A 26,298-nucleotide genomic window follows, 5' to 3' on the forward strand; every position below is an offset into this window, starting at 1 on the left:
CTATAATTAATGCAAGGAGTCTTTAAAATCTTGTCATTTTAGTTCCCCCAAACTTGGTGTGAAGTGTTTGCTACCTCCAAGCTCAAGCCTTCCAGCTAAGGCAGTTGGCCTTTAGCTGTAGAACATATATAGTTCTTCGAAAACTTTCTGAATTACAAAGTCATCAAAAAATGTACCAGAATGGCCCCTTCATTTAAGTATTGCGGATACCTGGAAGCTTACTTAAGCAACGCCCACTCTATTCAGTTTTATGGAAGGGAACCCAGGCCTTCATCAGAGTCGAAAGGATGTCAGTAGCAGGTACAGACCGTTCCTTTAGTCATCCGACAAACGTTTATCTAAGGCCTCCTATGTGCAAATAGAGTACGCGCTAAACACCCATTTCACGTTGGGACACCAAACAGTGTTAGGAGTCCTTCCGCCTCCCCCTCCCCCCCCACTCCCCCTACCCCTCCCCCCCTCCCGCTCCCCCTCCCCCTCTCGGGTTTCCCCCTACAGGGCCTCCGGCTCCGCTCACTGCGCAGGCGCAGATGTGACCTCTCGCGGGAACAGAAGCCTCCGCGTGCGCACACGTGCCTGAGGAACGCCCTTCGTTCCTGAAGTTTCCTCGGGTGCCAGAGAAAGAAGTTCGGTTTCGTCTTGAAAATTTAGATTCTGAGGAACTGGCCGGGCAAAGAAGGATGCCCAAGGTTTGTGGGGAATGTGGTGGATGCGGCGAGGCGATTTAGAAGTTAGCAAGGTTCCAGGTTGAATGGAAGAGAGAATGTTAATAATCATGAAATTCAGGATTTGCACCCAAAGGTGCGGCCTCCGAGGGGCGTGGACGCCCCGACACTGAAAGTGAAATTTTAGCTTCTCTCGTATGAGGTAGTTCGCACGCTCGCGCTCCCTCTGCTGGGTTCCAAGAGCCACTGAGGTAGCCCGACGCCTGGGTTAGCAGCTAGGGACGTTGAGGCAGCGGGAGGGGAAAGCCCGACAGCTTGGCCGTGGCCTCGCCCCCGCCCCCTGGATCCTCGGTTCCCAGTCGCCCAAAGGCGGAAGGGAGCGCTTGGAATCCTCGGTGCCTCCGCGCGGAGCCTGGTGTGTCCAACGTCCTACTCAATTAGTTCCGGGCTGCGGACACTCGGGCGCAGCTTCCCGGGGGCGGGGGAGGGGGGAGGGCTCCTGCGCGTGGCTTCGCCGGGGACCGCCCACCCGGGGGCCGCAACGTCGGGCTCAGGCGCGACACGCGGCCCCGGGAGCGCGGAGACTGGGAAGGCCGCCCAGGTGACGGCTGGTTTCGCGCCGCCGCGAGGCGCTGAGCCGCCCGGGCCTCCCGGCCGTCCGCGCGCCGCGTCGCCAGTGAGCAGAGCCCCCGCTCGGACGATGCCCGGCGTCGCTGGCCGCCCGCTGTTTCGCTGCAGGAGCGGATGGTCGTGGGGGCGCTCGGGTAGGTGCGGGCGGTTCAGGAGCGGGGCGCGGAGGGCGTTGGGGCTCCGGCGAGGGTTGAGCAGCCCCGACGTGCGGGCGGACCTAACGCGCCTGGGGCGCTTTGGCCGTTGTAAGGGCTGAATGGAGGGTTTCCGAGGCTGCTTCACCTCGGTAAGCTCTTGACTCCTGGATTCAGCTCTTTGAACATCCTGAAACTTGTGGATCCCACGGTAGTGTGCGTGCACAAAACGTCTCCTGACTGCCAGGTAGCTTAGTATGAGCCACTTCCTAAGCCCAGCCCTACTCAGATCTTTTAAGGCCATTTCCATCCTTTCCATGCTTGGGGTTGAACTTACTCCACTTATTTGGAATGCTCGGTTTGGGGGTACCCGGCCGCCGTGGTGGCCGTGTGGAAAAAACCGTTTAGTGATGTTACAGAAAACGGAAAGGCTGAGGTTACTGGTAACTGTAAGGCTTTAAAAGATACCACAGTTGCCTTCCACTTTTAAAAATTGGGGATTCCACGTGCATCGTGAAGCGTCCCAACTCTGTGAGTGCATTATTTGCTTTTGGGGCTGACAGATGAATATGGGACTGTTTCAAAGGACAAAGTCGACGTGGCACAAAATTATAATTTAAGTGTTTGAATTCCGTCTTTGACAGTGTGTTAAGCGTGTTTGTGTAGAGGGACTAGAAATAGTACAGGCTTTAAGTGTCCTTGAGTTCACATTTAGAAAATGGTTAATTTTATTTATGAGATACTCTAAACAGGTTTTAGACTTCATTCAAAAGACATTGTTGATTGGAAAGGAGGGTACGTTTTAAGATTTGAGGCCCAAGGGGATTAGAGGAGTGAAATCAGTATGTAGAGACATTTTCAATACTGTGTCATTGCTCACTCTTTTAAAAGCTTCTAATTAAAACAAAAACAACTCTACTTTTTTGCTCAGATACTTAGAAATCCGAACCTTACCCAATCATAAAGATGTCAAAATTTGGAAAGAATGGCGAAGTGTCTTGAATACCCATGCACATTTTCTTTTTAAAAACGTATTGAAGAATTCATATGACTAGGGAAAAATAGGAATTATCCATAGAGGTCAGTTGTTGAACAATAGGAAAAATAGCGTAACTTTTATTTACGTTTTCTGGAACTTTAACTCTAGTGGCTAGTGATAATTTCAATTTTAGTGTATTTTTCAGCCGTTTTTTATTTTTATAGTTAATATGTTAAAAATGTTTCTACTATTTCGCAGTATATACGTATGGAATCATAATGTTGTACACCTGAAAATATGTTATGTCAATTATAGCTCAATATATGTCAATTATATATAAAAATTACAGAACCAGTAAAGTATAATTATCGTACTTTTATTAATGAAATATTATTATTGTACTTTTACTCAAGAGCAAGTTACCTGAGGATCACTTTTTCTCTCAGTACACCAACTAGTATACAGGGGCACTTGTAAATTATAATGTTGTTTTATTATGCTGAAGGATATACTGTACCTGGGTTGCAGAATTTTTAATTTAGGGGAAACAGTCACCATTTTCACAGTACTTGAAGATTAATTTTAGAAAACTGGCAATTATGATTTTTGGTAAACGTATTACTTTGGTTTGCTTTTGCTGTGTTCCTGTTTCCTTTCTCATTTATTTAAAAACATCTGTGCTTTCATGAAGGATGATTTGGGGGTTTGAAGTGCCTGCATGGTTTTCTGTCAGATCAGAAACTGTGATTGTGTTGCGCAGTTGGAATTGGTTTTCCTCTAAGTCTTATCGTTTTTTCAGTTCATATGTTGTTACTTATCCTTATTTATCAAAAAGTGACTTTTTTTGGTTCAACAAATATTTCCAGAGCACCAGTGTTCTATTTATTGATCTGTTATGTTTATAAGTGATATTCTAGGGTAGTTGGTTTTTACTTTGTAATGCTTTGTTTTTTTATGGAAGTTATTTATTTTAATATGTTTTATTTATTTTTGGCTGCGTTGGATCTTCGTTGCTGCGCGCGGACTTTCTCTAGTTGCGGCGAGCGGGGGCTACTCTTCGGTTGCGGTGCGCGGGCTTCTCATTCTGGTGGCTTCTCTTGTTGTGGCTCACGGGCTTAGTTGCTCCGTGGCATGTGGGATCTTCCCGGACCAGGGGTTGAACCCGTGTCTTCTGCATTGGCAGGCGGATTCTTAACCACTGTGCCACCAGAGAAGCACTGTAATGCTTTGTTTTTTAAAGTTCAGTAGTAGAGTTAGATTGTCAGAACTTAACTTTTTTAGAAGTATCTCTATTTTACGAGGTGAGGTAAAGTTGCACAACACGCTAAGAAAAGTTTAGAAAATTTTAAACACATGTATAGAATAAATTTGATGATTGCTTTAATGAGCAACTTTGCCTGTTAAGATCCTCCCTGAAGTCTGGTAGCAACTCTGTATGCTTGGAATGTATAATCCTCAGAATGCAAAAGCCTTTGTAATTACTGCTTTTCAAAACTAATGATAGCTGCTCCTGAGGGTCTGCCTTTAATTACGACAGCTGAGACTCTGGCAAAGCTGCAACTACAGCTTTGGCTTTCAGCAGTGCGGCTGTGACTATATGTGGACGATTAAATCCTTATCAGAACCTAATTATCCTTTTTGGATAGCTTTGGTAGTGCTTATTAGACCCTAGATATACAAAAAATATTTTGATTTTTAAGTTTCTCTGAGAGGTTTACTGTAATTCAACTTGAGGATTTTGAGGACAATAATGCGATAGAGAAAATCACTGATTTGAGGATCTAGCTTGTCAGAATGGAAATCTAAAACCTCCTATGGGAGCACACATGCCTCAAGATGGGGAAATACTTTCCTTTTGCCAATGAAGCTAAAACAACATTTCCTTTACACTTTTCTAAGCATAAGCTTGTTAGCACTGGTATATTTACAGGTTGAACAGCAAGACTGCAAAGTGTGGGTGGGGCTGGGGGGGATGAAAATGACTAAATGGCATTTTTTATATTAAATCAGGGACCATTATAATTCTCTCATTTAGAAATTCTTAACTTGGGATACATGGACTTCAGTGATTACTTGAAGCCCCTAATTCTTTGCAAAAAATGAGTAGATTGTGTTAATTTTTGTTGAGGAAAAGATACATGGCTTTTTCAGACTTTCTAAAGGGTGTGAGACTCCCTCCCCCCAAAACAAATTTAGCAATAAACTTGAGAGAGGTTGTTTTTAGAAGAACCCATTTTCAGTTTTATAAACTGAAATAGCTAGTTTGTAGCAGAGCTAAGACCTCAAGCCTAGGTTTTTACTGACAATCCTTTGCTTTTTCCGTTAATCCACATTTATTGCATCTTGTAGTGACCTCTTTTTTGATAGGGCAGTGTCCTGTACTCTGTGACTTACAAGTGAAGCCTTGTTTAGAGAGATCTTTAAAGCTCACATAAGCATTTTAATGCTTGATCTCAACAGAAACCATGAGCAAAAAATGAATTGTCGTTTGTAAAGGGAGATATGAACAAATACTTCCTAATATAGATGAAAACATAACCGCAATTTTGTGCCATTAGTATAATTGAACAATCCAAAAGGGACAAAGCTTTTATAAAGTCAGATTCTTTGCTAGTAGAATTGCATATTGTAGTGGTGGTCAGGGAAGTCTGTAAGCCCTTTGAGCTTGGAATGATAGTCTTACTTAAGGTTTATACATCCTTTACATTCTGTGAGGTGTGTTTGTGTGACATCATATTTAGCCAACGAATAGGAAGCAACTTCAGTGAACCGCAAAAGACCAAGTTTTAAAAGCTCCACAAAGCCATCTTCTCTCTGTCTCTAGAAGACCCAGATGTTGTGTTTGCAGGTGTCTTTCAAGCCCATTCCAATCAACTAAACCTACTATTTTAGTTTCTCCAAAGTTACTGTTTGCCTATCCATCTGAGGTATTTAGCCCGTACAAATACAAGCACTTTATATATGCTTGTTCTCTCTTAAGGCTGTAAAAGAGAATAGGGCTTCACAGGTCAGTAGTGTATCTAGTTGAAAAAGAATGGAGGAATGTTAGATGATTAGTATTAAAAATTACACCTTCTTATGTGATTAAACATGCACCTATTATAGCCTGCACTTAACATAGCACTTTTATAAAGCAGACATTTTTCTACATGTTGCGTATATTAATTTAGTTAACCAGTACAACAGGAGAGTGTCAATTAACTGAATTAACTGAGTTGATAATTTATTAGTTTTCCTATTTTTATATATGAAGAAACTGAGGCACAGAGATTAGGTAAGTGGTCCAAGGTTGCACAGTAACAGTAAGAGGCAGAACAGGATTGACCAGGTGACCTGGCTTTACTGAACTGCCCCTAAAAATATTTATTTCTGATCTATGGCATAAGTTAAATAATTTTCCTTTAAAAACAATCTATCTGAACTGCTTATGCTAATTTGTTAAAGGAAAATTATTTACTACAAATTTGCTGAGTCTGAAGAAAAGCTAATGGTACATTATTCTGTCTTGGTCACCTTGATATTTATACACTATCCAAAAGTGGCACTGAAAGTCTAGTAAAAGAATAGCATCACCAAAGTCAAGAAAACTGATCCAAGTTCATTCTCTGCCTAAGGTGCTGTGACTCATATTCTAGTTCCTTTTTTTCTGAGAACTTGATAATATTCAAGGTTTGCCTACAGGTTTCTTTGAAGTCTTTTTAAGTTTCCAGTCTATCTACTTGGTGTTATACCCACCAGGTGTATTTTAGTATTTTAGACATTGCCTGATTAAACAGCTTCTACAGAATTTTGAAAAGCCTGTTTGTTATTAGAGTTAGGTAGAGTCTTAAAATGAATGAGATGTTATAAATAGACAAATTATATTAAGATCTATTCTTTTATATTGAAGTATAATTGATGTATGACATTGTGTAAGTTACAGGTGTACAATATAGTGATTCACAACTTTTAAAGGTTATACTCCAGTTACAATTATTATAAAATATCGGTTGTATTCCCTATGTTGTACAGTATATCCTTGCAGCTTATCTTATACCTAACAGTTTAATCCCCTACCCCTGTATTGCCCCTCCCCTCTTGCCTCTCCCCACTGGTAACCACTAGTTTGTTCTTTATATATAAAGATCTATTCTAATGTTAGTAAGTATGCACATTTATTAGTCTGTTGCTAATACAAAAGAAGATTGGATAATTGACAGTTGTTACCTTCTCAAATTTAAATATGGGGAAAAATGACTAATTTTTAAATGAATGTTCTGCCTCTTCATGAGAAGGATGTATAATTAGATAAATTTATTTAGGAATTATAATTGCATATTATTGTTTTCTGGGCATGACTCCATTACAAATATACATAGTTCAATATTAATTATGTTTTAAAAAATTTTTGTACCTTATCTTTCTGGCTTCAGCCATACATTTACTTTTAGGTTCAGCGGACATACTAGGTGACTAATGATTGGTAGCTATATTTTCCATACCAAGATGTGTAGAAAATTAAACTACTGTTGAATATCTTGGACCTATACAGAAAGATAGCTTAATATTTTTAATGAGCTTAATATTTTTAATTTTAATGAGCTTAATATTTTTAATATTTTTGATGAGAACATCTTGAATACCAAGAATGATTCGGTGAACAGTTCATTGATCTTAGAGGGCAATCTGACAAATACTCTTGGTTTTTAACTAGAAAACAATCCGGTGCAGGAGGAAAAGCTGATTCAGTCCTAGTTAGACATTTATCTAGCAATGCTTCATATGTTACCTATACAGTTATTTTTCCTACATAAATAAAAATGAATTGTGTGGATTTTAGATCTGACCAATTTTATTTTATTTTTTTGAATTTTTGAATTTTATTTATTTTTTTATACAGCAGGTTCTTACTAGTTATCTATTTTATACATATTAGTGTATATATGTCAATCCCAATCTCCTGATTCATCCCGCCACTTTCCCCCCTTGGTGTAGATCTGACCAATTTTAGAGATTACTTTGTTGATAGAGAAAGTAACTGATAAGCTTTGTACAAGGATTAAATAGGGTGCTCTTATTATTCTTTCTCTTCCTAGGGTATTATGTTTTTAATCCCCTTGAAAGTTGTATGTCATTATCATTAATCATTTGATTATTCCTTTTGTATTTCCCTAATGTCTTTTAAAAAGTCTCAGGGCTGTAGTAGATTAGCTGCTAATCTTATCCCCTTGCTTTTACAACAATTCCCTAATTCCTTTTGCATGTAATTTCCACCTGCTGAGTAGAGAATACACTCAGCTTGGGGTTATATTGATTGATTGATCTAGTCTTCATCTTTCACAGCCTGGTAACACAATTAACTTCCATATTTTACACCCTTCCAGCAACACCTCTAATTTCCAGGATTTTGGCCAAGCACTCATCTGTTTATATCTGCATAGGGAGGACAAGAAGTGACTTTAAGCAGGCCAGGTGGTGACTTTCTTGCTGTTGTCATTTGCTTTTCACTGTGTTTACAATACAGTGCGTTTCAGTAACTTAGAGGAAGGCATTCTTAGCAGTAGCAGTTACTTTCTCTTTGTGTTTGTCTATAAATATTATAAAACAAGGTTGATATGGAGGATAAGGGTAGATAATCCAGTTACGTAATCTTCCTTGTTATGGAATAGCTTGCAAGTTATCGTTTGCTAATTTACTCCATGGTTGAGTGATTCTATTTAGGTCAGTCCAGTCAGAATTTGGGCATTTGAGAAGGTTGAAGGAAGAACTAAAGACTGGAGGATTGAGTTAGTGAAGAGTTGATCTGTCTTCTCACCTTTGTAGCCAGAATGACCTTGACCTCTTTGTGGAACCTGATCTATTTTTCTCAAAGCTTCTAGACTCTAAAGGGAAAGGAACCAGGGGACTCTGAAGCCTTGGGGGCCCCTTAACTTTAATTATCCCCCTGTTGAAAAGCAGCTGGACTGGAAGTACTCTTTCCCATAGCCTAGGCTCTTGGGATAGTCTGTAAAGCATGTAAATTACTTTTAACTTCACTGTCATTTGACTATGTATAATTAGGTAGATACAGGTTTTTCCTTGGGCCCAGAGGGAGAGCCTGCCCCAAATTTTTAGAGAAGTCCATCCATATGGGACAGAATATTAAAACAAGATTCGGATTTCTGAGTCAGAACAAAATCATGGAAATGTTTGAGGACTAGTTTTTGCTTCTAGTTTAGGAAATCCTTCATATTGGAGTTTCATTGACCCAACATAACTGATCCTGGGTTATCGTGATAAAATTGTTAAACGACACATAGTTTAAAAAGTAATCTCTCTCTTGCCTGTTCTATTTGCCCTGAGGGCGACAGACTAAATCCGAGCAATAAATATAAATGAGTAAGTCTTGAGAAATGCGCTGGTAATCCTTAGACTTTCCCTTTGTGGAGTGCCCAAATTTTTTTGTGCCTGACCATCTAGATTGGGGGTTCTCAAAATGTGGTTCCTGGACCATCAGCATCACCTGGGAATTTATTAGAAATAGAAATTTGGGGGCCTCAGCTCAGACATAATGAATTGGAAACTCTGGAGATGGGACCTAGGAATCTGTTTTAATAAGCTGACCAGGTGATTCTGATATATGTTAAAAGCTGGAGAAGCACTAATCCTAGATCATCAGGGAATACATGGTTTTTTTGCTTTGTTAGTCCATTGCTTCAATATAAATACCAATTACTCATGTGGGTATTACTGCCTATGTGTACTCCAAGAATAGGCAGTTTGTGTTGTTAGTATTACATTGAATGGTACCCAAAATAAAATTGTTGGTGGCTTTCAGAGTTCTTTTCTATTTCCTTGTCTTTTCTTCCTGCTGAGTGCCTGGAACAAGGTAGCTGCTTGTTATATACTTGTTAAATGAATAACTGCCTCCCTTCCCTTCCCAGAAAGCAAAACCACATTCTTTTAAAATTTCTTTTGGCTTCTTTCTCTGCAGGGGCATTAAGTCTGAAAGTGAGGTTCCCAGTTAAGAGCATTTCTTTCTCCTAATAGTGACACTGGTTGAAAGAGATTGCTAATACTAAAAAGAAAAAAAGGAAAAGTGAAAGAAAGGAATGGTTGTTAATGTAGCTGATTGGATGCTTTCTTCAGCATTATCTACCAGTAGATCTCAAACTTAGCTTACATCAGCATCACCGGGAGAACTTGTCCAATCACAGATTGCTGGTCCCAACTCCAAGAGTTTCTGATTCAGTAGGTCTAGGATCTGGCCAGAAGATTTTCATTGCCTGTAAGTTTCCAGGCGATACTGATGCTGCTGGTCTAGGGACTGTAATTTGAGAACCACTGCCCTTGGCTCACCAAGACCAGAAATACAGGTAATTTCATGAATGTGAACGTTAGTTCCTGGTGCTTGCATACCAATGATCTGTAATCTGTAATTGAAAAGTATATATACTTGGATAGCAAACTTACTGAAAAATATTTTTTTCCAGAGGTGTCTGTTTAGGTCTTCTTTCTCAACAGGAGACTTTTTTTTCAGACTTCTTTAAAGACTGATTTAAAACTCACCTGCTTAAATAATTGAATTTAATTGAGTGGAATAGATTCTTTACCCAAATCTTGCCACGCTGATCACTTCGTTTCTCTGCTTTTCATCTCACGATTTGTCAAGAGTTTAGCTAAGCTACTGCATTGTATTGCTGCCTCGGCATTCATTTTGTTTGGCCAAGCAGCCTGCAAGTGACCTTAAACTGACACTAGCCCCCTCATGCAAGTGCCCTAAATAGTAGCCCTCAGAGTCACAAGCACCTGCAGGTTTCTGATAGAACTGCCCCGACAGTCACCTGTCCCCATTGCCTTCCCCTTTTGTGCCCGTGTGGCTTACCAAAACCCTGCTCTTTTGGTTTGAGTTGATCAATGCAGGCTTAGCCCAGGAACCCCAAAGCACTTCACACACCGACCCTAATAAAGGTGTGTGCCTCAGGTCCTGCCTCTTTCTGTCTGCACTCTGCCTTGACCTCACCATGTGGTTTCTTGAGGTGTATCAAGTACTTCCTTTAGGACCTGTGAATAATAAACTTCTTTATTTCATTTTCTCTTGTGATCTGTTGTTGAACCTTGGCTTACCACCCGGCACCCTGTGCTCCACATAATAAGTGTTAATTTGACAAATTCATAACGAGCTTACTTAGTTTTCCAAAGTAATTTTATACCCAAACATGTGTTGCTTGTTTATCTTCTGGAGTTGATGTTTGTTCCTCTATTTTCTGTTCTCTAATACAACTTCCTAAAGAATGGGAAAGTTGACATTTCTTTCGGATTTTTTTCTCACAGCTAAACACAGTTTTCTAGACTTGACTCCTTGTCACTTGAATTCTTACACAACATGTTCTTAGCATCTCCTGAAACAGATTAAAACGAAATGGAACTCAGGCTTTTTTCCCCCAACTCTTTTTTTTTTTTTTTTTAATTTTTATTTATTTATTTATTTATTTATGGCTGTGTTGGGTCTTCGTTTCTGTGCGAGGGCTTTCTCCAGTTGCGGCAAGCGGGGGCCACTCTTCATCGCGGTGCGCGGGCCTCTCACTATCGCGGCCTCTCTTGTTGGGGAGCACAGGCTCCAGACGCGCAGGCTCAGTAATTGTGGCTCATGGGCCTAGTTGCTCCGCGGCATGTGGGATCGTCCCAGACCAGGGCTTGAACCCGTGTCCCCTGCATTGGCAGGCAGACTCTCAACCACTGCACCACCAGGGAAGCCCCCCCCCAACTCTTTTATAAGCCATTTTTTCTTGCTAAATTGTTCTAAAGAAGAAAATCTGAAATAGATCAACGAATACAGAATTCTTAAGTTTATTGTTGTTGGTTTTTTGTTTGTTTGGTTGGTTTTTGGTTTTTTTGGCCACGCCATGCAGCTTGTACGTGGGATCTTAGCTCCCCAACCAGGAATTGAACCCAGGCCCTTGGCAGTGAGAGTGCAGAGTCCTAACCACTGTACTGCCAGGGAATTCCCCAGAATTCTTAAGTTTAATAGAAACTTTAATTGAATGTTTCAGCCATACCCACACAGATCAAATGCATACATCCTCTGCAGATGCAAGTCAGAGTTTCTATACTAGATAGGTTCTAGTAGAGGAAAAAAGTCTTGAAGACGCATCTAGTTTTTCTCTTAATAGAGTATCTCCCGTGAATTTGTGGAAAGGCTTACCAGATCAGTACCTTCTTTGTTACAACCTGTGGTTGGTGTTGCTCTGTAATTTCACTGTCGCCATACCAGTTTTTTCCCCCTATTCCAGGGGTTTTGTTTGCCACTGTTTTGCTATTCCAGGAAGCCTGCATCAGCTCTGTGCAGGTGTCTTTATGTTAACATCCTTCCTTGAGCAAGTTTCATGATCAAATTAAAAGAAAATTGGAAATGTTTATATTCTCATACATACTTGTTTTTTAGACACTCCAGTCAAATTAACTTACAAGTTTGCTTCAGATTCTTACTGATGTATTGACTTAAAAATTATATTTTAACTTACTGTAATTATAGTAGATATACAGATGCCACTAATCATTAACTTCCAAATGTACATATTATCCATATAAGTATTACTAAATATTTCATACCATTTTTGATTTTTTTAAAAAAATAAATTTATTTATTTATTTATTTTTGGCTGCATTGGGTCTTTGTTGCTGCGCGCGGGCTTTCTCTAGTTGCGGCGAGCAGGGGCTACTCTTTGGTTGCGGTGCACAGGCTTCTCATTGCGGTGGCTTCTCTTGTTGTCGAGCACGGGCTCTAGGCACACGGGCTTCAGTAGTTGTGGCACACAGGCTCAGTAGTTGTGACACATGGGCTTAGTTGCTCCACAGCATGTGAGATCTTCCCGGACCAGGGCTCGAACCCGTGTCCCCTGCATTGGCAGGTGGATTCTTAAACACTGTGCCACCAGGGAAGTCCCAGTTTTGATATTCTTATGTGACTGCCAGCTCACATTATAGGATGAACCATCACTATCAAATTGCTCAGAATGTCTACTTTCTAAATTATTTGGCATTTCATTTTTATACACCAGCCTCTCATCCTTATTACCTTGATACTACATGACTACGCTTACCCCCAATTGTTTTTTTATATTGTCTCCTTTTATTTATTGGGTCTCTTGGGCAGTGACACTTCATTAAAGCACTTGAGTAAAACATAGGCAAATTAGTAAAGGATAAGATTTTCTTTTGTTTATACACTGAGTTTTAAAATGTCTAGTAATGGTATTTTCAAAAATGTATCTACAATGTCTATTTTAAATACTTTTTTATATTCTTGAATGTTTAACTTGGAGAAAAGAAAAACTCTAGAATTTGAGGTCAGTCCAAAATTTTGCTGGATGTTTTCACTAATAAAAAGTACCTTATCTTAAAAAATGTTTTGCATTTTAATGTATGGCTTAGTAACATCTAGATACTACCATGTAATCAATAGTATTATCCTGAAGTCAAAACATAAGTAATATTTCAGTAATATCCTGAAATGAGGGCATAAGTAGTAGTATCCTGAAATCAATGTATAAACGTGAAGCTAATTATAACAAGGTACCAAGATTTGGACTAATCATAATGGTGCATATAATCAGAGTTAAGGTTTAAATGCCTCTAGAAAGAAGCTTAAGAACTGGTTGGGATAGCGTAGTGGTTTAGAATCCAGACATCATGCCTGGACTTGTAAACTAACTTCACAGTTGGGAAACCTTAGGCAAGTGTTTTAAACTTTCTGAGTCTCTGTTTTCTCATCAAGAAAATGGGAATAATACTACAATCAGTGAAAATTAAATGAGATACTGTATATGAAGTACACAGAACATGGCATGTATCACAACTGTTTACAGTGACTGTTAACTAAAATTTTGGTATAAAACTAGCAATGTTGTTTAGTGTTTTGTGCTGTATGTGAAATCCAAGAGCCTGCTCACCTGCTGTGTCACAGTGCCGTTTTCCCTACGAGGTGGCTAGTGGCGAGCTGATTCTGAATAGCAGATGAGAATGTACTGAAGGGAAAGAGAAAGACTTAAATGAGAAAAGAGGAATGAGAGAGGAGAAGAGAATGCAAGGGTGTAAGAGAAGGCACTGAGACATGCAGAAAATCAAACCCTCCTTCCCCCCAAATGAAACAGGAGTGAAAGGCCAGCAGAAATCAGGAAGAAAAAAGTGAATGAAGAGGACAATGAAGAGGTGATTCTGGAAGGAGCTTCTGACCGTAATTCTCTACATATTTCTGCCTTTTTGTTTTTTTGTAGATATTCCTGTGTCATTTTTCATGTATGGACTGAGTCCTGATCATAACCGTATGATGGTACATTCCATTGAAGAGTGGTAAGTATTTCAAGTAATGGCTTCACTACTGCTATTACTTATAGTATTTACTTTTTTTAACCCACCTGGGGTAAGCTCTTCTACTTTATGATTGACATAAATAATTGGCAATAAAACAATACCTGAAGAATCTGTGTATTTTTTCACTTACTTTATAAGGAACTATAGTTGGTGCTGGAGATAGAAAAATGGGTAATATAGTCCAGTGGAGAAGACTGGCCCATACAAAACTGACCTTAATTTGGCATAAGTATTGAATTTTTGAATCAGTTGGCAAGTCAGGCCAGTATGCAAATATTGCTTAGAACATTTGTGGTAATCAGAGTTTGGAATTGTCTTTTGAACCAGTACATACGCAGAATGAGAAACAGTTATTTGGTATCCAGATTTTTTCATTTTTATGTATTTTTAATCAAGAGTGGTATTGCCGCATTTGGTCACCCATACTAATCAGATGGGTTTTAAATGATGTTTAGTTGATTCTAAAAACAAAACATCTCAGAGGATGGAAATTGAACCAACTGTTGACATTTAAAAAAACAAAAGTGCCATAGTCATAGGCAGAAGTACTCTAGGCAAATACATTTTCTTTGTCACTTGCAAGTTAGAGGAGGGATCAGGGCTGTTTAACTTATGAAGCTGTCAAAGTTTAATGGCATCAGCTTGCATACAGTATACAATTTCTTGCATATACATGGAACTACAGAGAAAATGTAAATAAATAGAGCCTGAAAGTGGTAGAGAGAAGGGTAGGTACAGTTTACAATATAGCCTTAAGCCTTACTGAAACACAGATGAGAAGAGTAAAGCTTAGGAGCAGACATTTAGTGAGGGGTAGAATCAGGACAGGAAACCCATGTCTACTGATACCTTGTATACTATATCATAAATACTGGTGAAAAAATTCTTTTTCAAACCAGTTCCATAAAATTTAGAAGGAAAGTGAGAAGTTGGATTAAGTCACAAGACAGTGAGCTCTCTAGCTAGCCAGGTTACCCTCAGCTATTTGTAACTGGGGCTGACAATTTAGATTTTTTTCCCTTATATTTTAACTGGTCACTGTGATTAGTTCTAGACTTTTTTGCATTTGGGGGAAAATTGCTTTTTCAATCTTAGTAAAGTCTTCAAAACAAATCTGAGAGCTTCTCTCGGATTTTTACTTGGTAACATTCCATAATATATTTATTAAGATCACCCTAAGGTAGTAAGATTTTATTCTCCCTGAGTAGTTCAAGTTAGTAACGTTTTACTATAAATTTATAGGAGTTTAAAGGTATAGTGCATTCTAATGTATGGTATTTTCTTTTGATACAGTGTGTCTTTCTGGGGAAGTGGTTGATATGGGCGCTGATTTCAGAAGCACACAGTTCTGCTTGTCTAAAATCTTTTAAGCCTAAGTAAAACAAGTATGAGAAGAGCAGAGCTGTCCTCTTGGGGGTTGTTGCTTTGTCTTTTCTTTCTTTTTTTTTTTTTTTTAATCTTCCTTGTTTTTTTTCTGTAGTGAGTCCAGGTACCTACTAGAATTACTGTGTAGCCCTTAAAAGCCCTTGTCTTGATGTAGAATGATGCCCTCCAGGGAACTAGGACTCAACAGGTGGCTCATCTTCTCCAGAAGGGTTTGATAACCTCCACATGGTGCTCTTTCTAAAAGATTCTGAGATTTGGCAGTGGCAAAGTAAACATGATGAGTGGAAAAGAAATGATAAGATAGTCCTAATGGCCATTTTTAATAAAATTAGAAGCAAAATAAAACTATTCTTGAACCTCCTTTGCTATTTTATTTCTAGTTTTCTGTTAACTTTATGTGAAGAGGGTGGAGATGATCCAGAAACATTTTTTATTTAATAACTTCCACCTTCTGTGTATAAGACTGAGGGGCAGTTTAAAAAAACACAGCAACTTTATGATTATCATTGTTCTGCATTTAGGCATTCCAGATGTCCCTCCTCCAGAGCTCCAAGTCACCCATAGCTAAACCTCAAGTTAAAGAACTTGAGAGAGAACTAAGAATAGAACTTTCGGGCTTCCCTGGTGGCGCAATGGTTGAGAATCTGCCTGCCAGTGCAAGGCACACGGGTTCGAGCCCTGGTCTGGGAAGATCCCACATGCCGCAGAGCGGCTGGGCCCGTGAGCCACAATTGCTGAGCTTGCGCGTCTGGAGCCTGTGCTCTGCAGCAAGAGAGGCCCGCGCACCGCGATGAAGAGTGGCCCCCGCTTGCCACAACTAGAGAAAGCCCTCGCACAGAAACGAAGACCCAACACAGCCATAAATAAATAAATAAATAAATAAATAAATAAATAATGTAAAAAAAAAAAAAAAAGAATAGAACTTTCTAAGTTACTACAATGAAGTCAAGCTTTCTTTAAATGTGTATGTTCACAAAGTGTTGACATTAAACCTTTTGAATAATCTCTAACTATATCTGATGCGATATGTGACACAATAATGGTTTCATGGATGTTGAATCTGAAATCAATAAGAACAAATGGTCTGATGCTCAGCCAGTTGCTCCTGCCCAAATTAATGGACAAATAAAGGTCCATAACATTCTTTAAGTGAAAGAAGGCAGTTATTTAACAGATGGTTTTTTACTGATAGCAGCTTAGGGGCATTCTCTGCCCCTTCAACAAAATTTGGTTTCAAGTTTCCCAGCCCATGACAAACAGTGACAAACAGACAAACAGTTTGACTTTACCTCTCTAACTCCCCCCACCTCAATTCAAGAGACATTTATTGAAAATCTGTTTGTATGAAGTTAGGTGTTAACCTTTGAGTCATTAAGCTATACTTGTTTTTTGTCTGAGCCTTTTTCCTTCTCATCATACAGATCATAATCCTTTACTCTCTAATGATCAGTTCAACCTGACCAGTGGGAGATCTTCTAAAAATCCTGTTGGAGGGCATTTTCCATTGGCTCTGTTTTCAGGCCCAGTTCTGCTTTTCTTACAGCAGTCTCTCCTCAGCATTGTTGCACACCCTGGTACCTGCAGCACTTTCCTGGACCTGGACCAGACTCTCAAGCAGAGATGTTTCAGTTGTTTCCAAACTGTGTAACGTGTGCTTCTGTGGGTGTGTAGGAAGGACCCTCCGGCAGGCATCTCAGCAGGCGGGCTCGCCCAGGCCCTGTGCCCCATATGGACCGGAGGGCCAGAGACAGCCACTGTCTGTTCCAGAGCAGTCTTTTGTCCAGTTGTGATCATGACCCAGAGTAAGAAATTCATTTTGCAACATGACCTAGAATGCACTGTGTGCATGTGCATGGGGTGTGCGCGGGGTGTGTGGGCTGTGCCCCTGCCGTGTACGCTGGGCACCTCCTCTTGGGAGGGGTGCCAGGTTAGTGCTCTGTGCCACGCGGCTGCTCGGGGCGGAGCTGAGATGCAGCCCGACCTGGCCTTGGAGCCAGTGTGGTTGGGAGGGGCGTGAGCCAAGCACAGCCCTACCTGGGCTGGGGGTCCCTGGGGGCCTGGGCCCCTCGAGGCACTGGGACCTGGGCCTTCCTCCGCAGTCCCTGGTTGCTGCTGTGGGGAGTGAAGGGGCTGGGACCGGGGCACCTGCTGCTCCAGGTAGCCCCTCCCACCGGCCTCAGCTCGGTGTGGACCCCACGGCCCCCTGCTCTCTCTCTGTGCCCCTCCCGGGCCTGGCTCCGGCTTCCCAGACCCCCTTCAGAGCTTACCGTGGAGCTCAGGCGGGCCCGGTGCTCTTGCCTGTCCCTTCCTCTGCTCTGGGAGAACCAGTATTCATGTTTTCCCTCTTAGTGTTCTGTTTGTTTATTGTGACATCAGAAGGGATTTCTCCTTCCAGTTTTCTGTCATCATCCAATTCCTTTCCATGGGCCTGGATCTTTTTGCTCTTGGCCTCCTCAGTGTAGTGCTTCATTTCTGCTTGGAAACGCATTACCAGAAACTGCCACTCTTCTGGGACTGCAGACACTCTCAACCTTTTTGACCACAATCTCTTTTTTCCATGCCTCCCATTTCATCTCTCCCCTGCTGCTTTTTTATCTTCACTATAATCTCTGCCCCTTTCACCGTTGTATTTTTTATCAGCCTCTTGGCATACTTTGTATCATTATTGAAGCTGGATTTGCCCATGGTCACTCATTCCGTTTCATTAATAATTTTCCTAACATTCTAGATTTCCTTTCCCCTGAAATGCCTAGCAGTGCTAGAGAGTATCATGATTAATTCTACTGTATCCAACTTGACTTTTTTTATATTATGTTCTCAGTTAGGGATCTGGTCTTGTTTCCTTAAAAATAACCATTTATGTTGGCACCATTTAATAAATAAGCCATCTCTTTCCTAACAATTTGATACCTTTATTATGTATTAATTTTTTACAGATACTTAGATTTATTTCTGGACTGTCTTCTGGTCCTGTTGTCTATGTATGTCCTGAGCCAATACTTCATCATTTTGATTATAGTAACATTATAATAAATCTTAATAACAGTTGAGGATATTGGCTATTCTCAGGCAGTTACTTTTCTGCATGCATTTTTTTAATGGCCGTATTTTATTGATTGATTGATTGATTGATTGGCTGCGTTTGGTCTCTGTTGCTGCACATGGGCTTTCTAGTTGCAGCAAGCAGGGGCCATGCCCCATTGGGGTGGCCTCTCCCATCACGGAGCACAGGCCCCAGGCACGTGGGCTCAGCAGTTGTGGCACATGAGCCCAGTAGTTGTGGCTCAAGGGCCCTAGAGCCTAGGCTCAGCCGTTGCGGCACATGGACCCAGTTGCTCCGCGGCACGTGGGATCCTCCCGTACCAGGGCTTCAGTGGTTGTGGCACCTGGGCTCAGTAGTTGTGGCTTGTGGGCTCTAGAGCGCAGGCTCAGTAGTTGTGACACACGGGCTTAGTTGCTCCGCGGCATGTGGGATCTTCCCGGACCAGGGCTCGAACTGTCCCCTGCATTGGCAGGTGGATTCTTAACCACTGTGCCACCAGGGAAGCCCCTTGCGTGCATTTTTAAATCTTTTTTTTTTCTAACTGCAAAAAAAAAAAAAATCTTATTAGGATTCATGAAGGAATTGTCTTAAATATTTGTCTTTTTCCCTCTTGATCAGTCTTAGCAGAAGTATTTTAAAGGTTTGTTTGGCTTTTACAAAAAAACAATTTTTGTCTTTTGTTCTTTTTCTCTATTATAAGTTTGTTTTCTTTCTCTTAATTAAATGAGACTTAATAATAAAGAGTGAGTTAAAAGTTATGAACTCTGGGGAATTCCCTGGTGGTCCAGTGGTTAGGACTCCATGATTTCACTGCTAAAAAAAAGTTATGAACTCTGTAAGAGAACATGCTACTCAGCAGATTGGGAGAGGTAGCAGTTATTGAAAAACTAGATGTCGTTGTTTACAAATCAATGAGTGAGACTCTTCACCAAACCAATTATTCCTCAGTCTTATTAGCCTAGAAATTAAAACATGCATATGTAACTTAGGTCTAAAGTTAATCAGTATATTTATCCTTCTATGTAATATAGGGTGTTAGAACAGTCTTCACTCTAACCCTCTGAACTTAATATATTAGAAAATATAAAAGTAGAAAGTAAAAAAGAAATTACCAATAGCCCAAGCCATAATTATTGTTTAACTTTTGTTATGTTATCTGCCACGGTTTTTTTTTCCTTGCTGAATTTACTTTGTGACGCATGGTATTTCCTTCCAGTAGAAACAAGCCAGTTCTTCTTCCTGATTAAAGTGTCTCAGACTGTCTCCTCATGCATTCTTTTTAGTGAAGAGTTGTGTGACAACCCAAACTGAGTTTGAAGTTACATATTTACAATAAAAAGCTGTTACTGTGCATAGTTCTTATTGTGGACAGGTAGGGATGCCAAGAACCATTCCTTTCCAGGCACATTTCTAGTGAGAAAGGATTTTTTTAAACTTTGTTGATTCTTTTATCATCTAATCCCTGTATCTTCAAGATTTTGTTACTTGAATAAAAGCACTTACCTCTGAACATTTTTCTTTTACATCCTAGTTTATAGTTGCTATTCTTTTAGCCTTAATTTTCTTTCATATACAAAATATCGCTACTTTCTATTTAGCATTCAGTGAACTAGACAATTCCAAATCAAGAGACAAACATCGCTTATAAAAATGTCAAGTGTGTTACAAAAACTAAATGATACAAATAGCTAAATAGCATTAAGAGTTGGAAAAGGACTTGGAACATTTATATAACAATAACAACCACTCCCACAGCAAAAGCAAGCTTTCCCCATAGTCCTTGGGATGTTACCTGGATCTGTGAGAACTCTTCAGCATCTGGTACCAAAGTTCATATTTTTCCATCAAAGTGAATACTCTGCCTCTTTCTGAAAGATGTTACACTGTTCTTCCTAGATATTCTGATTCCTATCAAAGTTGCTGCCACATGTAATAGCATAGCCTTATATCTTTATTTTTTTAATTGAAGTATTGTTGATCTACAGTATTGTGTACAGCAATAGTACACAGATGTACAGCATAGTGATTCAGTATTTTTGCAGATTATATTCCATTATAGGTTATTACAAGTTAATGGGTATAATTCCCTGTGCTATACAGTATATCCTTGTTGCTTATCTATTTTATATATAGTAGTTTGTATCTGTTAATTCCATACCCCTAATTTTTCCCTTCTCCCTTCCCTCCCCCTTTCCCTCTCCCCTTCGGTAACCACAAGTTTTTTTCTGTATCTGTGAGTCTGTTTCTGTTTTGTATATATATTCATTTGTATTATTTTTATGGAAGTATGACATAAAGAACTGTTAACTTTTTAACTTTTGCTTTTAATCAAGCTAATACATGGAATTATTTAGAAAGTCGTAGTACTAGAGATGTATAGGGGAAAACAGCGGTCCATTGTCCCACTCTCTTCTGCTCCTGGTTCTACTTCCTGGGGGCAGCCACCTTCAGCTCTTACAGTTACTCTCCTGGGTATTCCCCTCCACACTTAGACATAATATGGTTTTAATAGTATTTCTTGATTTATCAGTTATAGAAATTATCCACTGATTTTTGTCTTTATGGTCAATGAGAACAAAGCTCTTCCATCCAGCCACCACCACTCCGCTACCTTCCCCCATTCTTCCAACATAAAATTTTTTGTTAGAAGTCAATGCTCACATTGTTATGATCCAGATATTGTTTACTACAACTGTGGCTGTCTGTTTTCCGTAGGATAATCATTGCTTTTTTTAGCCTGCTTTTCTAAGTCTAATAATTTTTTTCTGCAAATGTACCCATAACTTGTCAGTCATGTTTTTATTGGCTAAGACATATAAGTTCCTTTTTCTTTTTGACCAGGAGAATTGTCTCTTAGAGCCTCCATTTTTCTGCTTTAGTCTAGACTGATGGCTTCCTAGAAGTTATGTGCCACTCTCATCCATCCTAGGATTACTACCCTGTTTGGAACCTTTCATTTTTTTTTATCCCATGTCATCTTCATTTTAGATTCATTCTCTTTTCTTTCCCCCCCCGCCAAAGCACATCTTATGGTGGCTTTCTACAAAAGAGTACATGTTAAATATATATGTATTTTAGCCCTTCCATACCTACAAAGGGCATTCTCTGTAGTACTGACATTCTGTGAGCCAGGAAGGGCAAAAGAGCTAAGGATTCCATAACTTTAGTATGCTGTCTCTTTTCACCCCAGCCCTCTTTTTTCTAATGTTATTGGACTTGTGAAACTTTAGTCCTACCAATAAGACCAGCTGCTTTCTGGTTGCACAATCCATGTCTCTTTTTATACTAATTTCATATTCAGTGGTGATTATAGCTAAAACTATCAAAGACATATTAGAAGAAGATTTTTGCATATTCAATATAATACGTCTTTGATCAAAGTAAGTATCCTTTGTCTATTGATAAGATTATTATATAATTCAGTATATGATATCAGTGGTCGTATTAGAGATTTGATCTTACCTTCTCTACATGTCACAAGATCAGTGAATTTTAGAACATTGAAATGGTTCCAATTAGGATGAACACAGCGTAATTATAACTATTTTTAGGGTTATGATTACTTCTTTAACAAACTTAAGAATTAAGATTGATGTAAAAATCTGAAAATGTAAAACTCACTTAAATCATTAAAAGGTAAGTTTTTAATATACTAACATAATTCTGGTTGTACACAGTTCCTCCTGGAACATTTATGCCTCTGTTTGCTGTCAGTAATGGGCTGGTCAGGGTGAAGGCTAGTATAATACTTGAAGAAATGTATAAAGTATAATAGGTACAGTGTGGAATGGTAAAGGGAATTGGGATTATTGAAAAATAGTACATTTTTAGTGGTTAGATTTTTTTTTTTGTCAGCATTCAGCTACCACTCAGTTGTGTAACATGTCTGTCATATTTTTTCTGTTATAGATAGCCATTTGACATAATATCGACTATTAACCTAATAGTGATCTTTTGGTGGGGAAGATAAAAATACTACATTCCAATTCATATTGACTTTAATAAATGATTGAAAAGCATGGGAATTTGAAAAAATGTTTCCTGGAATAAAAATAATACATTAGTTTTATCAGTCATCAATCATGCCTACATAATGGATCACCATGAATGAACGGTGACGAGGAGGAAGGATATTACTGTAGATCGGTTAAGCACAAGTTTGTCTAAACCCTTCTGTATGTACTTTTTTCTAGCCTCAGTTGTTCACCTGTTGTAGGATTGAAAATTTTCTATTGAGACTCTACAAGGTTGTTAACACACCTGAGCTAATGCTTTGCCTGCTGTCATATTTCCACTCTTACAAATTAATTCAGTTTTGCATGTTTTTTTAAAGTTTGTATAAATGGAATCATATTTTAATCTTTTGCAACTTGATTTGACATTCTGTTTCATATGGCTGGGGTTCATTCATTTTCACTCATGTGAGGTATTTCCTGGTATATATACTACAGCTTATTTATCTGCTGGTTGGTGATAGACATTTCAGTTAGTTGTTCAGTGACAGTGCTGCTTGGAAGATTACTTGCCTTTAGGTATACATGTGCAAGAGCATCTCTAGGGCAGTGGTTCTTAGAGATTTTGGTTAGAATCTGCTGTCTCCACCCTAACTTGATCAATACCATAGATTTCCTACTGATTTGGAATACCAATAATAGCATCTTAAAAATCATGGGGTTTTCTGATCTTTTTCTGACCACGGTGTTCCATTGTTTATTATTGAGTCAGTTGCACAGTTTCAAGTTGCCTATTATTCATGATCCCTTCTTTCTTATTAATAGAACCTGGATTTAATTGAGTGGTAGTGTACCTAGCTAATTATAATTGCTGTAACTATTAAATAAATTTTAATATTTAATAGTGCCAGTTTTCCTCCTCCAATTATTTCTCAGAATTTCATTCTGGTTTTTTCTTCCATATGACCTTTAGTATTATTTTTGTCAACTTCGAGATTGAATCAACTTTAAAGGCTTAATAGGGGAAGATTTTTGCATATTCAATATAATACGTACTTCTGCTTGAAAATAAAGTGCATATTCTCCTTTTAAGCAAAATTTTTATAACCCTCAGAGTTTTTTTTTTTTTTTTTTACAAGTCTTCATGTCAGCCCAGTCCATTTTTAAGTTTATTCTTAGGTATGTTATATTTTTTGTTGCTATGGGGAGGGAGTGAAGGGAGTCTTCACTGATAGTGAAGGAAGTCTTTTCAATTTTTAAGAGGATATACATTTACAAAGATAAAAATTAAAAGGTAATAAAGACAGAAACTGATAAATCTCCCTCCTCCCCGTTTCTAAATCATCTAATGTTCCTTTCTCCACAGGCGACTATTTCTTTTGGATAATTTATGCACATTTAATCAAGCACTCTTATATTTCTATTTTTATTATGGAAAATGCAAACATACCTGAGATTAAAATACTGCAATGTGCCTGTTTTCAAGCTTCAGCAGTTATAAACTATATATGTTTTAAGCAAATTCAGATACCATATTATCTCCACCTTTGTTTCCTGTGGGTGTGTATTAAACCAACTTCATTTATTTTAAATCAACTTACTGAGAATGCAGCCTAAGGAGAAAACATGAACGTTATGAATTAGGAGTTAAGATACATGAAGAATAAAGGTAGAAGTTTGAACATAGTTAACTAAAAGTCCTATTCTAAGGAAATAGAACAATGCCACAGCAATAGTCAAAGGTAAAGTAGCTGAGAATTTCATATAACTGTCAAAGATACGAAACCTTGGATACAAAAAGTCCATCAAATAGTTAGACTAAAACATCATTATGAAAATGCAAAACACCAAAGACAAAGAGAAGAATTTAAAAGCTGCCAGATAAAAAGATTGCCCATAAGTGAATGACAGGCAGTTTCATTGACAAGAGCAGTGAAGGACAGTAAGTAGTGGGATAATGTTTTCAAAGTATTGAGAGAAAATAGCAGGCAGCCTAGAATTTTATACCCAGGAAAATTTAACCTGTTGTAACATGCTGTAAGCATGTCTACCAAAAAACATTTATCACTCAATTGCAGAAGGTTTAAAACATTCCCTTAAAAAATTTTAAATCAAGGGAAAAATCAATGATGCCTTCCATTATCACATATTTGACATATGTTAGAATTCCTAGCCAGCAAGATAAGGCAAGCACAAGAACTAAATGGTATAAGAAATGGAAAGGAAGAAACACAACTGTAAGTCATTATTATATTGTCCTTCATTATTCATAGAGGATATAGTTGTTAATGGAGACAAATTATTAGAATTAGTAGGCACTTAACAAGGTTGCTGGATAGTTCATATGCAGGAATCAGTTTCACTGAAAGTCAGTTTGCCTCATTGTTGAATGCATTCAATCTGATGCCAAACTGCCTGGCTTTGAATTCCAGATTCAACACTGTCTAACTTTGTGTCCTGGGGCACATTATTTAACTTCCCTGTACTTGTTTTTCTAATTTAAAAACAAGGGTTTCTCATAGGGATATAATGAGGATTAAATGGATCAGTCAATATCTAAAGCACTTAGATAACTGGTAGCTAGTTAGTATTATAGATAAATGTTATCCTTTGTTATTATCATTATCATCAACACCATTTAAAACATATTAGCAGTGAATAAAATGTAAATCTGAAAAATACATGACATGGTATATATACTGTAGTAATTTAAAAATTATAAAGTATCTTGGAATAAATTCTTTAAAACATGTGTAAAACCCTCATGGAAAAAATTGTAAAACTTTGTTGAAAGATATTAGTGATGAATAAGTGGAGAGATATCATGTTCACAGGTAGGAAGACTAATATAACAACGTCATTCCTCCTAAAATTGATCATCAGTAGGTTCAATGAAGTTCCAATTAAAACCTAAACAAGATTCCTTATTAGACAAGCTCATTTTAAAATGTGTTTTTAAGAGCAAAAATGCTTCAGAAGAACAAGATTTGTTTTTTTTCTTTTGGCCATGCCCCAACATATATCAAGATTTATTATGGTATGGTGTTGGTGCAGGATGCACCAACCAGTAGAACAGAATGGAGTAGAACAGAACAGAGACCATAGAATTCCTGTGTATGTAGAAAGTTGATTTTTCTCAGAGATGGCATTATAGATAAATAGGGAAAGGAAAGATTGTTCTAATCAATGCTAGTACAGTTTGATAGTCATAAGAAAAACTGAGCCCTACTTTCTTACCTTAGACAAAAATGAATTTCAGTCAGATTAAAGACTTTAAGGCAAAACTATAAAACTTTTAGAAGAGAATATAGGAGATTATCTTAATGACCTTAGGGATAATTATTTATTTTTTTTAATTTTTATTTTTTTATTGACATATAGTTGATTTACAGTATTTCAGGTGTGCAGCAAAGTGATTCAGTTATACATATATATCTGTTCTTTTTCAGATTCTTTTCCATTATAGGTTATTACAAGATACTGAATGTAGTTCCCTGTGTTACATACAGTAGGTACTTTTTGTTTATTTTATATATAGTAGTCTGTATCTGTTAATCCCAGATTCCAAATTTATCCTTACCCCCCTTTTCCCCTTTGGTAACCATAAGTTTGTTTTCTACACCTGTGAGTCTATTTCTGTTTTGTAAATAAGTTCATTTGTATCATTTTTTAAGTTTCCACATATAAGTGATATTATACGATACTTGTCTTTCTCTCTCTGACTTCACTTAATATGATAATCTCTGGGTCCATCCATGTTGCTGCAAATGGCATTTACTTCATTCTTTTTTATGAGTAGTATTCTATTATGGTATATATTTATACCACATCTTCTTTATCCATTCATCTGTCAGTGTACATTTAGGTTGCTTCCATGTCTTGGCTATTGTAAATGGTGCTGCTATGAACATTGGGGTACATGTACCTTTTCGAGTTAGAGTTTTGTCCAGATATATGCCCAGTGATGGGATTGCTGGATCACATGGTAACCCTATTTTTAGTTTTTTAAGGAGCTTCCATACTGTTCTCCATAATGACCACCAATTTACATTCCCACCAACAGTGTAGGACGGTTCCCTTTTCTCCACACCCTCTCCAGCACTTATTGTTTGTAGACTTTTTGATGATGGCCATTCTGACCAGGGTGATGTGATACCTCATTATGGTTTTGATTTGC

At 38.5% G+C, this 26,298-nt stretch overlaps 1 protein-coding gene across 4 annotated transcripts in view; it reads left to right on the plus strand.

The window, feature by feature from the left end:
- The first annotated feature begins 596 nt into the window (after positions 1-596).
- Positions 597-26,298, plus strand: part of TEX15 (testis expressed 15, meiosis and synapsis associated) — an 87,067-nt gene continuing 61,365 nt past the window's right edge. For 2 of the 4 annotated variants that reach the window (XM_057537479.1, XM_057537481.1), the window contains exons 1-2: positions 1,217-1,429; positions 13,643-13,718. Coding sequence is in view for 1 of the 4 variants with exons in the window: in XM_057537478.1 (XP_057393461.1) it covers positions 681-689 (9 nt within the window). In the remaining 3 variants the exon portion in view is untranslated. Of the gene's footprint in view, positions 690-1,216; positions 1,430-13,642; positions 13,719-26,298 lie in introns of those variants that run through there. The other 2 variants (XM_057537480.1, XM_057537478.1) reach the window with 2 other exon arrangements.

Source organism: Balaenoptera acutorostrata, chromosome 21 (assembly GCF_949987535.1).
Source record: "Balaenoptera acutorostrata chromosome 21, mBalAcu1.1, whole genome shotgun sequence".
Taxonomy (NCBI): Eukaryota; Metazoa; Chordata; class Mammalia; order Artiodactyla; family Balaenopteridae; genus Balaenoptera; species Balaenoptera acutorostrata.